Genomic DNA, 16,992 nt, shown 5'->3' with positions numbered 1-16,992 from the left:
CGTCATGCTTATATCACCGTGGCGAATATGCTGAAAAAGATCAGAGTAGCGGGAGTCATTAACCAATTATCTACCCCGGTAATCTCCCCCAGTGGTTATATAGTTGTGGTACCCGCATAGTTAACGCTGCGCGCCGGCGAGAATTTATTTAACTGTTCTTGGCGAATGATTCACGTCGATTCTGCCTGAATCATCGACGAATCAATTCCCATCAGCAGCATATCCCGTGCTGCGGGTGGCGCGTGTCGATATTCTTAAAAATCAGCACCCTGATCAACAGGGTGGTCGCGCTTCAGCTTGTTGATACTTTCCCAAGGCAGCGAGATTTTTACAACTTATATATCGTTGCAGTTGGCGTACGAGAAATTAAATTACGTATATTATGTATAATTTAATTTATTATTTACATAATTAAGTTAACTTTTATTTCTTAATCAAAAATTAATTTACAACAGAGGAAAAAATTAGATATAACAATAAATGAGGAAAAAAGTGACATAAAATTAGTTTAAAAAATGTGTGATTAAATAAATAAAATAAAAATATATGACAAAAGTAAAAAAATTATTTAGGAGACAGTTAAATTATAGCAATATTTATTATATACTTACTTTCTTAACCCTATAACCTGTTTGATCAGAAAACTTTAATAACATTTGTGTTGTGAGAAAGTTTACCAAAATTATCTCACAAGCTGTGTCATCTCAAAAAGATTTTTCTCTCTTTTTGTGTACATTGTACAAGACATATGCATGTACGTACGCCTGCCGTTAGTGAAAAATTCGAGAAGGGTTGAGAGAAAGGAACATCTATGAGAAACGGTCAACGGATGAGACTCGTATAACTGGATCCGCGGCTGTTATTAAAGGGTTAAAGAAAACGTTGAGATATGTAAAAGAGAAAATCGATTTAGCTGCCGTGACACACGAACGATAAACCGGTAATGTCATCATGCAAAGGGGATGCACACGACGGTTAAAGCCTAACAGTCGCATCGAAATTGCGTCATTTTAAATAACAAAATTATATTTATCTTTCGCTTTGTATCTGTACATTTATCGGCAATTATTTAAAGGTCTGCAAATCAAGTTGGTAGAACAAAAATATGAGAACGCCTGAAACGAGATTTAACTTAGAAATTAAAAATTATTGAGTCATAATATTATGAATAAATATAGATTTGATATTTCAAGTAATGCCTCATTATTTAATTGTAGAGAATATTATTTCCTTTGTATTACTGATTCTTTACCTCTTTTTATACAAATATAGGCGATAATTTAAAGGCCAAAGATTCTGATAGTCGTTCCGTTAGAAAATTCTATTCGAGTCATAATTTTAACGAGACAAGCGAACCAAATAAATCTCACTTTCGGATAACTCCACCTGGAGAGATCTTCCACGCGCGATATTTAACGCCGCGAAGAAATGTCATTTGGCAGAAATTTCCAAAAGTTCTCGGAGTTTATCTTTCTACCGGCACCTGGACTCGTTCTTCGCCCCCTTCGGGATTTTCAAAGGGGGGCGAGATCAGCACCCCTCGGTGGAGAGGAAACCGACACGCTGAACACGTTACGTGCAGAAACAGGTAAGGAGCCAACGTATTCAGGAGCGAGGATCTTCCCGTCTCGTCCCGTGATCTCTTTTTCCCTCGACGACGGGGAAAAGATGACGAGGAAGGGGAGCGGAAGGATCTGAAAAGGAACGTTGCGCCGAGCCGTTTTCCCAGGGGCCTCCCCTGAAGGGGCCCCCATCAACCACCACGTGCAAGGAAGGAAGGAAGGAAGGGCCTACGGCGTATATAAGGGTCCGCTCGGCCTGCAATGACCTCAGAGCGTAACGGTCAACAGTGAGCAGAGGAGGCTTCTTCGGCCTCGGCTTCTTCGGCCGATCCGGCCATCCCCGGTCACGGTCGAGGAAGACCCGGAGGATTGAAGAAGAAGGGAATGGAGAGGAAGGAAGTAAACTGCAGTCAGTCTAATCGGCGATCGCCATCACTTTTCTGTCGCAGAACCGATCAGAGCGTCTACCCTCAACCCACGATGGTGAGTATAGTTTCGGGTTTTTGTCCTGGCTAGCACGTGATCTTGGTGCTTCGATAGACTACACTAAAAGTCGTCTAAAACTCTGGTTTTCGGCCCCGCGGATCTTCGACGTTCTGCCTCGCGAAGCCGGAAATTTACACTTCTCCGAATCAGCGATCGGCTGTCACACGCGCGGAAAACTGAACTTGTCGCATCTTGCTCAAAAATCAAATACGTTCGCAACTATATATCTTCAACATTTGCCCTCGAAAAGTTTAATGCGTTTGCAGGCGATTATTACAGAAAATATGTTTGCAATTACCGTCGTGTATTTTCGAAGTAGACGAACGTATCGATGTATCGAAAGTAGAATTCTAAAATTTCGAATTTTTCGACTCGCTCAGTTTCCCGCGAATGAGATTGTCGATTGTGCAGTACGATCCATCATGAAATGAGAACACCAGAAGCGATTCGATTCGCTAGCACGCTACGAAAATTTGTACCGAGAAATTTGAGTTGAATTACGAGATTCAAATTAAATTCTCCAAAACCATGACACACGTCGTAGTCGACCGCGCGATTAATTACTGCGTGTTCATTACACTTAAATGTTATTCCATTAATTTTTCATGGTGTTCTGATTTTATCAGATAGTACTTTGTACCGGTGAAAATTTTCGGGCAGGTGGAAAACGGTCAAATTGCTGAAAACGAGAAAAATTAACCGCCACGACAGAGACTCAACGTGAATTTTAATCGCGACCGACGGAGGTGTCTTGAGATAAATTTCGCGAGACAGAATAGCGTGAATCTACGATCGAAATTCCGTGTTACGCGTATTGATCATTCGGACCTACTCTATCCAGGCACTAATATCCCTCCCCAAAATGTGACTTGAAATTTGCTCGTCTTATCCATCCCCGTTTCGCCATTGTTTTTCAAAAGATCTGTCTGCTTTTGTGCCTCTCTCTCTCTTTCTCTCTTTTCATGTCTGATCAAAATTGCTCTGTGTGTAATAGTTTGATCCTTCAAAATTTGTACTCGTCTAAAAAAAAAAAAAATTTGGCGCTTCCCTCAAACTGCTTCTGTTATCACTACTCACACACGCGTCTTTACCGGTTACGTTGTGTTGCCGGTTACATAGCTGCTTGCAAGAAAACGTTTCGCGAAATCTTCACGCGGACAATTAATAAGTCGACAGTACGGCGGATTGATCCAAATTTTTTATGTATCGCTCGAGTATAATTTGCAACTCGCCGAGATACTAGTAAAATCTATTTGGATAATCTTCGTTTTGAGATTGCGAGTAGTGATATTACAGCTCTCAGCTTCTTTCTCACCTGTACCTGTAGATTTTCAAAACGTTTTCATTCAGTTGCTGTTAATCGTGCGCGTTTACGAATGGCCGAAGCGCGATCGTAAACGCGCAACCTTCATGGTCCGATCATAGTAGATCAACAGTTAGATGTACAGATCCATCAGTGTAATTAGTTTGTGTAAACTAGCAAAAAAAAAAATGCATGCGACCAACTAACACATCGTGTATGTGTGTGCGCATTAAAACTCTCGATTTCAAGCTGCTGTTTCTGTACCGACACGATCTCTGATCTACTCTTCTGTTTCACTAGCTGCTTAACAAACCTGCAATAAACCTGCATGCGTAGACACTTCTGCATCCTGTCATCAAATACATCATGTCCCGCTAGATAGTTAGAAATTCAGAACAAATTCGTATTTTGCGCAAAGTAACTACGTGTAAGCATTTACATAAAATAAAAAAATGTCGAATTTGTCGAAATTTGTGTGAGATAACCACGTAACGTAATAGCGGGAATTGAATTTCAACCAAAAAAATGTGCAGATCTAAGCAGGTGAAATTTTTTCTTTAGTCTTAGTTCCGAACGCGATACAATCGAAAATGACATTGACATTGAACATTGACACGAACATTCCAAAGCAATCCACGTAAAAATTTTTCTCATTGAAATTGTCGATTGATCGTCCAGTACAATTAACGGTTATAATTGCAGTTCAATCTGAAGCTAAGAACATTGTCGTATGCTTTGAAATTTGAAAATAGTTATAAAAATATTGCATTCGCAACAGATTTAATAAATTGATAAATTCCAATTGCTAAAATTTTAAATTGTTGTATTCAGATTTTTTGCTACCCAGGAGTTTGTAATGAATCAATGCAGTGGTATTTTAATGAAATAGAATGCAGTTCATAGATGAGAATGTATAAATATATAAATATATGACAAAAAGATAATAGTTCGCTTGATATGGTTTGGTTAACAATGATATATATCAATCTAATAAAACAGATGCGTTTGACATACAAAAATTATCTAACAATTATTAAATTTGTTCTAACAGAAAAATTTTTATATTCTCACAATATTGCTAATCGGTTGTTTATTTCGATTTTTAGAAATTATTTAAGCGGTTATGCACTTTTGATTGTCAGTGCCTCAACAGAAATGTCAAACTTCATTGATAACAATGTGATATGATATATTCATTGAGTAAACATTATTTACATGATTATATGATGACATATGACTTCTGCTGTTATCGACGTCATGCTTATTGCATAATCAATCTCAAGTATATTCAGATAATCGATATTGCATATTAAAACAAATTCAACTATTCTTATCACATTTAAAATAGACATTTTTAAATAGATAAAATATAAACAACAAAAAATAAAATTCAGAAGATGTTTAAAACGTAATGAAATAAGATTTTTCCAAAAACGACAAAATCATATTATCTGGACAAAAAAAAATTATAAAATAATAGATCACGAAAAAGCAATAATCATATTAGAATCTTCAAATTTACTTATGTATTTTGAAGAAACAGTTAATTTAGCAAAAGTTATTTGAGTTTCGAACGTTATATGTTTCGGCACAATAAACGTGTATTATAGACTTCTTGCATGAAATAGAAAATTTTTAATACAATGTAAAACTTAGACAAATACAACTCGATTTAATTAATAAATGCATCTGAATTATCAAAGTATGATAGATATTTAAATAGTTCTATATTGGGGAGAGGGGAAGGAATTCAATACATAATATAAATCTATCATATGAGCAAAATTTATAGACCAAAGCTAAAGTTTCATTTCTGACAAGCTACATAAATTTTATTACTATATTTGGCAAGTATTCTGACCAATCATTTACAATAAACCAGTAGCAAAAATCTGTTCATTTTCTGAAAGTAATAAAGTAAAACTCTTAGAATTTCTTTTTTGCAAACAGTAAGACTGACTGAAAAAATTTGTAATAAGTTATAAAAAAAACAAGACAAAATTTTTAATATTCCAAAAAACTTCTGTATTCCAAACAAAATATCTAAATCAGAGTCATTAAAAAATTATTGAAGAAAGAGATTTTACAGCATATAAAATTTACAACCATAAACACTTTATTAAATAAGCTTATATAATCTTTTAAAACAAAATTAAAAACACTACTAACAATATTTGAAATACAGAAAATTATCTTGCAAACTGAAATAAGCAAAAAATATTTTACGTTATCGATACATCGCGAAGGAAATTATGCTATTCGGGCAACTTTTCCACCTGTTCGCATATTCAATCCATGTGAAAGGAAAGAGTTTTTTGTTCTCCACGTATGCAAAACCGAAAGCAAAGAGCATGTCGATCGTATCAGCACACAAGTAACCCATATAAACACTGCATTGATTCGGTCACCGAATCCAATTGGAACCCGAGAATTGATTAAATATGTTTTCATCCAAAAGAATATATTACTAAAAATATGAATCGCACAGGGGTGTTGCGATATATAGTATCACATCTCATATTTAATCTATTTAATCTTCGCATCTATCTGGATATGCTTACAACCGATGAGAATCGAATACGACAAAAACATAGATTCATCTACATGTAATAATAAAAAATTCTGTTTTGGCTTTGAAAACATTCAGTATTTTAATAATAACACTCCCGATTGCTACACGAAAGTAACATATATGTTACTTCTTAAATTTTCGTGTTACTTTTCTGAAATCGGTTACATTATGGGAAAACGCGTATATAAAATTGGTTTCTTCAAATAGAATTGAAACATTTTTATAAAGTTATTGAATAAATCATTCAAATTTAGTTAATGTTGTCGAATCACAGCATAACAGATTTTTGGTACGTGCTATCCTGTCAAATTCTTATTGCATTATATTAACTTATATTAATAATATTCCGCTAAATATAAAATTAAGATCGCATAATAAAATAGTATACTTGAAATATGGGCTTACAAATAGAACAATGATAGCAATTTAATAAGTAAAATAATGGCTATTTGGCTCATGAATGGATTTTCTGGGTTTTTTAAATTGACTACTAATATTATATCATTTTAAAAATAAATCAAGAGGAAAAAAAAATTCATTGGCTCTTATCTTATAGCAATATAGTTTTAAAAGAAAAGATCTTTTTAAAGTTTTGAATATGACAGTATATTTTGGGATTAACTTGATTTATTCAAAGTGTACGAAGAAACTAAAAAAAAATCAACAAGACAATATAATGAAGATATAAAGATTCAAAAACATTTTCAAATTATAGTAAAGCTTAAATTAAAAATCATGTTTGTAAAAAAGAATTTTTCAAAATATCAAGAAATTATAACAATAGCTACAACAATAGAAACAAATGATTGATTTAATATTGTGCTACAACAAGAAAAAGATTCTCTCCGTTTTTCTAAATTATTTCAATAATCCAAATTCCGAAATCCAATATTACGGTACAGTAATAGTTCAAAAATAATTCTGATTGCTTCAGACGAGTACAAAGTATCTCTGGATTTTGTAAAACTTTTCCAAAAATCATAAAACGACCGGGCAAATCAGTTTCATTTCGGAAAGAAGATATATAGAGACATTAAAATTAACAATTTAATATATTCCAAATCAAAATCGAAGAAATAATCTTACGAGGCCAATCGTTGGCCGGTTCTCTCAATTGCAAAATTGCAAAATCTCGGAAGCAAATTATGAGAAAGACGTGTCAGAATTATAGAAATCGCAGTCTATCAAGAAGACATCAATTTTAAGTGAAAATAATCCTACAGAATATTCGATCATTGTTTCATTAACAGTTTCACGCGAGCCCGAATAATCCGTGAACTTGACTGTCGCAGTTGTAGTATAACACATACCGAATTATGTATATATATATATCTATATATAATTCAAAACAATTTAAGACAAACCCGCGAATCAGCGTAACAGATCGACAAAGATCAGTCGTCGAAAGCCACCCGTCAAGACCACTCTAACGATCTGAACGAACGAACCAAGCGCCAACGAACGAACACCAAAACACCACACGTTGCGATCGTTAGCGGAAGAAAAGACTCCGGACATCAAAACGCGAAGCAGGCCGGACTCGCGCAACAAAGAGCCACGGCTTCTGGGCATTGTCGCGCGGCCTTCAAGAACTTAACGAGCTACACACACACAAAAAAAAAGAGTTCCGCTCTAAGAGTCCTCCCCCTGTCCCTGTCGTATACGAATGTATGTACCCGGCCGTTCTGCATCCGTACAAAGGTATTTCGTCACATCGCTCCCCCTCGCGTTTCGTGATTCACGCGCGTTCCCAGGGAAGAGAGAGAAACAACCCTCTAAAAGAGAGGCTAACTAACTCATAATGCCTACAAGTCCCACGGTCCAGCATCTTGCGTCTCTCACAACAGGCAGTACAACAGCACGACTTCTTCTTTGTCTTCCTTCTCTTGTGGCCACGCTTCTCCTCCACGATTCACGCTTCGCCCTCTTTTTTGTGCACTCCGGTCTTTCCGGGGCCGGTTGTTCCGGTTGTACACTCACACGGGGAACCATCGAGGCCTTTGATTTCTCGCTTCTCGCTGCTCTGTTCCTCTCGGCTACACTTTCCACGCTCACGTGTCCTTTTTCCTCCTCCCCCACCCCCGCATCTTTTTTCCCTCCATCCGTCCCTCCGAAGCGCGAGTGTAATTGACATATATTGTCGACGGATCACTAACGCGAATAAACCACGCGTCTTTATATTCAAAACTATTACCGCAGGCTACTACTACCAGCTGCTCGCAATAGTGCGTACATTGTCATAAGTTTGATCGTTAATAGGCGGTGCGAGTGCCGCGATTATGGGAAACTTTGAGATTTCTACACGGGAACCGTAGCATGGCATGAGCGTCCGAAAGTCCATCCCTTCTTGCAAAATATACGTTACAATCGTAGGAAGTAAACGACTTGTGCTTTACAATGTCTCTGGAAGAAAGAAGTAGAGGAAGGAACGTGAATCTCCGGCACTTAGATAGAATTTTTCAAGATCGCTCCTCAAAATCACCTCGCTCTCTCGATTCATCGACGCGATCCGATTGATTCATTTGGGGCCACGTTACCGCAAGATATTTACCGGCAACTTCCAAATCTTCGCAGCGAGGTATCAAATCAAAGCCCCTTCCGCGACAATCGCTCGTCTCCACAATGCAGGAAGAGTGTAAAGAAGTGTAGCTGATAAGAACGGACACGTGTCGACGAGACTTTCGGTTTTCCAGATTTTTTTTTCCTCCAACTCATCAATAACATCGCGTACATATCGTGATCTTTAAATCAGCGTTCTTCGTGGCTATCTATGCAATACAAACTCTTTTTTTTTAAGAAAAGATCAGAATAAATTGCGCAAATAACGGACAGAACATCAAAACAGATCTGTTATGCCGGGATAAAAGTAACTTATTAAAAAACACTAGATTCAAAGAAGTGAAAGTGCTCGTACAATATCGTTCTTTGAGATAATCGAATTGCTTTAAAAAAAAAATCGCGTATACACGGAGATCCACGGTAAACAGACTTCCCAGGCCCCTTTCGTAGGCACGAGCAGTGCAGAAATTCAATTCGACGAGCTCAAAATCCAGAAAAGTTGTCCACGGTCTCGATACAGAATTTAAAGTTTTACGTCTAAAAGCTATTTCATCAAAGAGAAAAACGGCTTTCCTTTTCCGAAACTTGGATAACTTTATCATCATTACCAGTGACAACGAGAAAAGAAATGAACAAAATCTAAATAAAATATATAGTCAAAATATACAGTTAAATATATAGTTAAAATATATAGTCAAAATTGATTCACCGCTGATTGTTCACGAGGAAATTGAAGTTATAACTAGGACATTGCGTTACGACAGAGAGACTGAATGAAAAACTGAATCATCTAATAACGGACTGAAGTTATATCAAAAATGTATTGATATTTGCCAGATATCCGTCAAATGTTGATTCTCTTCGAGATTTCAAAGAGAAAAGCAAACTTTCCGACATACCACACGGCCGCAAAAATTTTCCACAGCAATAATCTTTTTCTTCGGCACAGCTAAATTTTCCGATATAAATTCACCGTGAAGTTAAGCGTCGCGAGGTATCTTCCGATCAAAATGCAAATCGCCTACGTGGAACCAAAAGGAAACGGATACCAGTTTAAAGTATATCATTGCGATCCATCCATCGATCCATTACGTCACTGCAATCCTCATCAGAAATACGCCCTGTACTGGTGGAAATTGAACGAAATTCCTCGTCCGAACTCTGGAAACTCTTCGGGAGACGCACGTCAGAGACGTACAAGGCGTTCGCGAGTTTTTACCAAAGCAAAAAACTTTGAGCGAAGAGAGAACGGAAGGCGCCTTCGGTGCTTCCGTTCTCGCAAAACGACGACGCTTGGCGACCACTGCACACGCACACTTCTCGAACCACCACTACTAGTACTATCCGAAATCTCAAAGGGATCTAACTTTTTTTTTTCTTAGTTTAACGTCACTAGAGAGCATTTGGTAGAAATTCGGTTGAGATTAGATTAGTCTTAACGCACGGAAAACGTGAACAACCGGCCCTTGTGTGTTGTTGTTTTTTTTCGTAGCTAACGCTCACACCCTTCCAGGTCTCACCACTCGGACAGCCCGGGAAAACGAGGCAGCAGCAGCAGCAGCAGCAATCAAGGGCAATCAGGGCATCAGTCATGGCATCAACCAGTCGACGGAACGGCGCGGGAGGATCCAAATCAGCGGGTGCAGCCGGAATCCGACGTCGGGCGGAAGCGAGCTGTCCGACGAGGAGCGTAAACGGGGAGGACCGAAACGGATAAGGAATAAGTATCCGGCGCGATCTCGTTTCCCGTACCCTCCCGATGATCGGGGGAGGTCATCGGAGATCAGGAGCGACGATCTCGCCACGATTCTTCAATCCACAACCACCACCGTCATACGGCTGTTATATTTTTGTATTTCATTGCATCCATTCGTTGGATTTTATCGCAATTATCGCGCATCATTTGTTGAAGTTTATCGGCATTTATCACGCATTTCGCACGCGCAAGAGAGGAAAAAGCAGGCTTCCACGTGTCTACCCGGGCGAGCCTGAGGATAATTATTGATCTTGAATGATTTGTCTTGCACACTCGAAACGCGCCTTCGAACGAGACGTCCTCGAGGCGCGACACACACAAAGCTCCGCGAGTTTTAAGTATCTGTATAATAACGTACACCTTCCGACCTCAAGATTCAAAGCAGCAATTTCTTTCGTTGGACCGACCACCTTCCGTCTCGACGAGACTCACTCGGCTCCAGACGGCACAATCGTCTGATCGTTCCGTCTCCGACGCGACCCTTTTCGGAAACTCGGAAATCCCTCCCGACTGGCGGAGGCTGCACCTGTCGATTCTCGCCGGACCGAAGAGCAAAAGCAAACTTCTCAAAAGCAAAACCGAAATCAAATCACTCACTTTCTCTAACACTTGGAGCATCAAAAACAGCAACACCTGGAAAAACGCACTTACTATCACTATTATTATTATTACTTCAAAAAACATAAAGCAAAGAAGAAAAAACGCCGACGTTACTCTCACCCTCGCAGCCAACTATACTAATACTAATGATAGTAACACTATCGACGAAAATTCCTCTGGAAAAATTATGGAAATATCAGCGCGTGCACCACGCGGCGCACTTCAGGCACACACAGGCCACTTTGGAACGCAGCAAAAAGCACACACATACACGCATACGTTATACACGCATGTACACGCACGCGCACGTAAGTACTCGCGTTGTTTCCGCAGCGCGAGAAATTCGCGAGAGTTTCCCCGGATCCACTGCCTCGCTCGAAAAATTGGATCGGAAAGGACGAAACGCGTCTCTCTCCTCGGAAAAAAGGCCCACGGCATGGACGGAATTTCGTTCCTCCGACCTCCAACCAGGCTCACCCCTTCGGTCTACACGCACAAGTGCAAGTCTCGCAAACCTTCAGGATTATTATAATTTCGCAGAGCACCAACAAACGCGGCCGCGGCAGGACGCGCGACCCTTTTCTTCCGTTTTACAGGATGGCATCACCGCGGGTCATCGCACCGCGAGATGAAAAAACAAGAATAACAAAAAAAGTTTTCTCGTTACACTTCCCTACGTTTTAATTTACTGCGCTGCGACATCACCAAAGAGATAAAAACGTGATTCCAAGTTCACGTACGACTTATTCGGTCATTATTTGAGCTTGTTGCCGGCAATTTTGCGTGAACCAGTTTCCGCAAGACTACTTATTCTTTTGATTATTTCAAATCGGTTCAAAACAGGAGACGATCGACGTTTCAATGACGCGCATCGCCAATCAACGGCATGCGGCGAATCAAGGCTTCGGAGCAGATCAAAAGCGCCAAATCGCAAAAAGAAAAAATCGGAAATCACGACGTAAATTACGCAAATCACGTGCAGCCAAAACAGTCCTGCACGGTATCAGAACAAAAAAGAAAATAAAGCACTTTTCCAGAGTTCAATCTGGCGAAGAATAATAACCAAAAGGCTCTCGATCGAAATTCGTCATGTTATTTCGGATCGACGAGTTAGTGCATCGTCAAACGCCTGACCCGTAATTTCTCGAACAATTAATGATCAGCAAACAAAAAAAAGAAGAGAGCGAACAGCAGCGCTCAAAACGGACGATCAATCGAACGCGCAAATTCACACAGACAAAATCCACAAACAGGGAAGTGGGCGGAAAGATCGACATTCAAAGCGGATGTCAGATCATCCCGAAATCAATCGAAATCGAATTAGTCGAACCAAATTTACATCGAGTCCCCCCCCAAAAGATCAATTGGATTATCATAGTCGAGCTAATTCATGACACGTTCGTTTGCGAATGACGCTACGCAAAACAGTACACGCGGAGTCCTTTTTGGTCCAATCTCAAGGAAACCCCTTGAAAACAGTCAGAAATTCTCAGCAAGCCTTGCTGAATGAACTTTCGCCAATCGTCAAAAGATAACGAACAAAAGTAACTTTCGCACACGCAGCCTCTGTAGCGGCGCGCAAATCAACTGTCCCATCTAAAAGTTACGTCCAACGACCTCAAAAATCGCTTGAGGAACAGGAAACCGTCACAAAATAAGACCGCCAGGGGAACAAGAATGGCGGGAAACATTTACTCGGAACAAATCCTCGAACACTAACGAACTCTACACTCGGGCACAAATTCGACACGAATCGCACGAAGATTCGAATCTGGATGTAGAATAGAATTTTCATCGAAAAGCACCGACTCGATGCAACTCTCTCAGGAACACAAAAAACAATCCGCCATCGCGGACCTTTCCGACTGTGCAAGAATCTTCGACCAAGTTAATCAGCTAGGAGCTTCTAATCGACGATTCTTTTATTATATATATTTTTTTCCTGTCAAGCATCACAAGAGCTCTCTATCAAGAAATCAAGAAGGAGCAAAGGCCTAATTATGTTTCACGGAAATTGAATTCGGAGGACAACCCTCGGAAGACAACACTTGGACACACACTTGGAAAAATCGCGAGCACCAAATCACAACGGACCAACATGGCCACTTGAGTCACAAACGCGTACGTCGTGGGACGTCGTGGGATCATCAGCAAAGGTACTATTTCTTGTTCTAATGTACAATTTAAGTTCTAGATTATACTTAAGTCACTGTCGAACATAAGTACTGTTAACTGAAAGCGAAAGCTGCTCGAAGAAATCGATCGTAACATTCTGCACTTCAATTCTTATATTTAATTATAAAATTCTCGTAGATTTAGCTTATTTATTTTGTATTTTGTATTTTTTTTATTTGTCCGTTACTTTTATTTCGTTCATTCGTTTTATTTTGGCTATTTTGTGAAATCATCATCAATACCAAAGCGCTTTTCTTACCACAGATCTCTGAAATACATTTACACACACAAATAATATATATTTCGTCTTTTTTCATCGTATATCTTACGTTAGCACAAAAGTTCGCATATTTCAACAGATACCGATTAAATTATAACACAAATTGTAACTTGAATTATAACAGAAATGGAGCAGAAAGTTTTTGTCATTTTTACGGCTAGAAAAATATCGATCAAAAAATATTTAAAATCATACAAAACTGTAAAAGCTATTTATGCCAATAATTATAAATAATAATGCTCCTGGCATAAAGTTTCTGATTGTTATATAGAATTTCAATATCAAAAACTTTCATCAAATGTTATGTTCAAGATTTATCCGAAAAATCTGATATGTAATTTTAAATTTTTATCTAACTGCGCTTTGTGCATTTTTATATCATGTTTTATCATCATATGTTACGTATTTTGTTTAACTTTTGTTGAATTCGACGCATCCTTTACTGACTGTATGAATTTACTAAATTGATTTATGTTTAGATGATTTCACAAATTAATTAGTTATTTATTGTTTTAATTTTTTTTCGTTTCTTTCATTTTTTATTTATTTTTTTACCCATAACAAAGAAATAAAAATAAAAAAAAAAGAAAAGAGAAACAAGTATGTAAATATTATAAAACATATGTTCTATGCGAAATAATATGATACATTCTACAACCGACACGCCAAAAGTGATTCAGTATGAGTATTCAAAACTAAATGCAGCATAATTCCAAAATAAAATTGAAATAACTCGTGTTTTAATGTTGCAAAAAAAATCAAGAGAGATTCAATTGTTTTGACAGCTATGCGGAGGTGTTGAAAGGATATGAAGAAGTGTTGATTTCGCAAAATCGTCTGTTAAACATTGTCGTTTTGCGAGACCAACAGGTTCCTTTCAGGATCTCCGTATTTCAATGCCGTTTCAAATTATTACACTATTCAGTTTCAATTATTCAGATAATCACGTGTATATCAAAAACAGAAAACTTGTTTATAAAATTCATCTTTTGACAATTTCAACGAAAAATGCGATATAGGACGTGGGTTACTTCGCACATATATTTAAAATGTAATGGCTGCACAATTACACAATCGTATTGTAGATACTTTGCGTTTAGATGTAATTTTTTATTTCCTTGCCGGCACACGCTCGGTTAAGACAGAGACGTGCCAGACGTATAAGTGAATAATACCCCTGTGACTAGTGATAAAGACAAGTTTCGTGAACGCTATAATGTAGGGTTGTAAGATGCCGTCTGTTAACTGTAAATTAATAATGCTAATTAAATCCTGTAAGTTAACAATAATTGCTTTGAATTATAGAGAATGCTTCCTTCCATTTCTATGAAACATTACAATTATTACATGAATTTTCTCGTGAATATATTCATCATTAAACTTTACATTATACCTGAAATTACAAGTCAAATATTATCAATTTACAGTTGATAGCTTCAGCTCGTAGATTACTTAAGAGCATTAATTTTCGTGAAAGGACTAATTAATTAGTTTAGACCTATATATTATATTAATCCGTAAGTACTTCTTCAAATATAGTAAGCAGATTAATTACGATCTTAGGAATATTATTATACATTCGAGAAATTAAGCTTAACTTAAATAGTTTAACGCTAACATTTTTGTTTATAAAATTAATATCTTTTACGATATAGTTTTAAGGTCTAGGGTAAACACATATACATGCTTTTGCAGAAACAAAATCATTTATGTTAATTACCCAGACAAAAGAAAACTCATTGAGAATTGGACTCAGTATCGATTTTCTATTAAAAATGCACAACATAGATGATTTGTACTTTGCCTGTAGTAACGATTGAATTTAAATTTTCTCCGGAATAATACAATCCGAACGAAGGCGTTCAAGGTACATATCGTGGAAAAAACGAGACGCTTTACCATCCCACGAAAGAGGAATGTTCAGATACAACGCACAAACGTATTATGCTGCTTTTGAATGCTTCTCGTATGTTGCTTATCTGAATGTTATTATTGTTTCTGTTTCTGTTTACGTTTGTATCGAATTTTACGCTTTTGGCCACCTGACATAACACTCGTCCCAGATTTTCCCGTTGTTTACTGTTGAATTTCTGTTTGGCACGTTGTTTCTGTTAATAAGTTATCGGATGTTACATTCCTATTTCCCCTGTTCAACCCTGTTACTTTATCGCATGTTCTCCGTTACCAAGTCTTCGAACAGTCTCAATTTTAGATCCAAAAGTTGTGTGTTTAACCCTGTTAATCCTTTGTTGATTGTACTGTTGATACTTTGTTCGTGTTGTAAATCATCGTCATCATGCATCCGCAAAATTGTTGTCAAGTACTCGTACCTGGCAATCTATTTCATACCTGCGAAACACCATTTGACATCCCTCTCCCTTTATTTATTATATTTTCGACAGATTTGATAAATTCTGTTATAACATTATAAAATGTATCCGCTGCATTTCAGTATTATACCAATAATTTGCATACAGTGTAAATTTATTTCAAATTTAAAATTAAAAACATATGAATACTCTTATATCAAACAAAAATTGCAGCAAAACAAATATTTCTAATCAACATGTTTCAATTTAAAAAAAAAAAAAAAGAAAATTTATATGTCATAATATATTATATCCAATTTGACAGAATTTTTTTTAATACTTTTTAAATTCATTTGAAAGAACCTTACATTCTGATTCATACGTTGCATTCTAAATCCATATAAATTCAGATGATATACATTTCGCCGTTATCATTGTTGTTGAAAATTCAAGTTAAACATGTTCTGTATTTTGTGTTAAATTTTGGTCAGTTAAGTTGAAGTTATTAGTTTTGCTTGCCTCAAACATATTATTGTATAATCGTTACTTGCACACATTTATCTCGCTCGTTATTAATGCCATTTTTGTTTACCCTATCCTAATTGTTCGATCCCTAATATGATTATTTTTTATTAATATTTGCTCTTTAGATTTTATTACAAAAACATTACATTTCCAGTTTGCTTTATTATTGTTGACAATGCGACGGCAGGGCGATTAATCAAATCGATTCCAATTGGGCAATTAATAATATTTACGCTTATATTTCCTTCCCGGCATATATGAAAATTTATATTTGTACGACTTGCTCGATCAATCGATTGTAAATACGATTCTCGCAAGCACGGTAAAAAGTATGTTCCAAAAATAGGTGTAAATTTGAACTAAAAGTGAAAAGTTTAAATATGTGAAACTTATATAACTCATCAAACTTATTTTTCTTGAAAATAATTCTTGTGTGTAAAAAAAAAGAAAAAATATATATGTTTAAAGTTTCATATCATCATCAATAGAAACAAATGACAATTATCTGAAATATTACAGCCATAGATGGAAATACCATTTTTACTTCTTTTGCATTTGTCTTAAATTGTGTAACGAGATCACAAAATTCAATTAATCAGCTAAATTCTATGACAAATATTTAATCGTCGGAAACACTTGGCCAGCCATAAATCACGACGCACGTGTAATCGTTATTGTTATCTAATCCTTGTTATATATCCTTGATTATTGTTATACATAGGCACGTTTTACTTCACGCTCGTAACACACGAGCGTCATTTGTCCTTGTTTAACATTCGATAGACAAGGATAAAATGATTCCGCGAGCGTTAAGTGAGCCGCGCCCATATGCAAAATTACGTTGTTGTTGAGTTACCGTTGTTAC

At 37.0% G+C, this 16,992-nt stretch overlaps 1 protein-coding gene across 1 annotated transcript; it reads left to right on the top strand.

Moving 5' to 3' along the window:
* Window positions 1-1,890: 1,890 nt before the first annotated feature.
* LOC118647872 lies at window positions 1,891-12,014 on the top strand. The gene is made up of 2 exons (XM_036293766.1): window positions 1,891-2,045; window positions 9,996-12,014. The coding sequence occupies exons 1-2, from the start codon at window positions 1,947-1,949 to the stop codon at window positions 10,197-10,199; spliced, it is 303 nt and encodes a 100-aa protein (XP_036149659.1). The 5' UTR covers window positions 1,891-1,946; the 3' UTR covers window positions 10,200-12,014.
* Window positions 12,015-16,992: the final 4,978 nt, after the last annotated feature.

This window comes from Monomorium pharaonis, chromosome 11 (assembly GCF_013373865.1).
Source record: "Monomorium pharaonis isolate MP-MQ-018 chromosome 11, ASM1337386v2, whole genome shotgun sequence".
Taxonomy (NCBI): Eukaryota; Metazoa; Arthropoda; class Insecta; order Hymenoptera; family Formicidae; genus Monomorium; species Monomorium pharaonis.
The sequence above is the reverse complement of the archived record's forward strand: the minus strand, read 5'-3'. Positions and strand labels throughout refer to the sequence as shown.

Excerpts from the sequence above, each read along its gene's own strand:
- LOC118647872 (XM_036293766.1), top strand. The coding sequence starts at position 1,947 with ATGGAGAGGAAGGAAGTAAACTGCAGTCAGTCTAATCGGCGATCGCCA. Across the intron at positions 2,046-9,995 it reads TCTACCCTCAACCCACGATG|GTCTCACCACTCGGACAGCC; the intron begins GTGAGTATAGTT and ends ACACCCTTCCAG.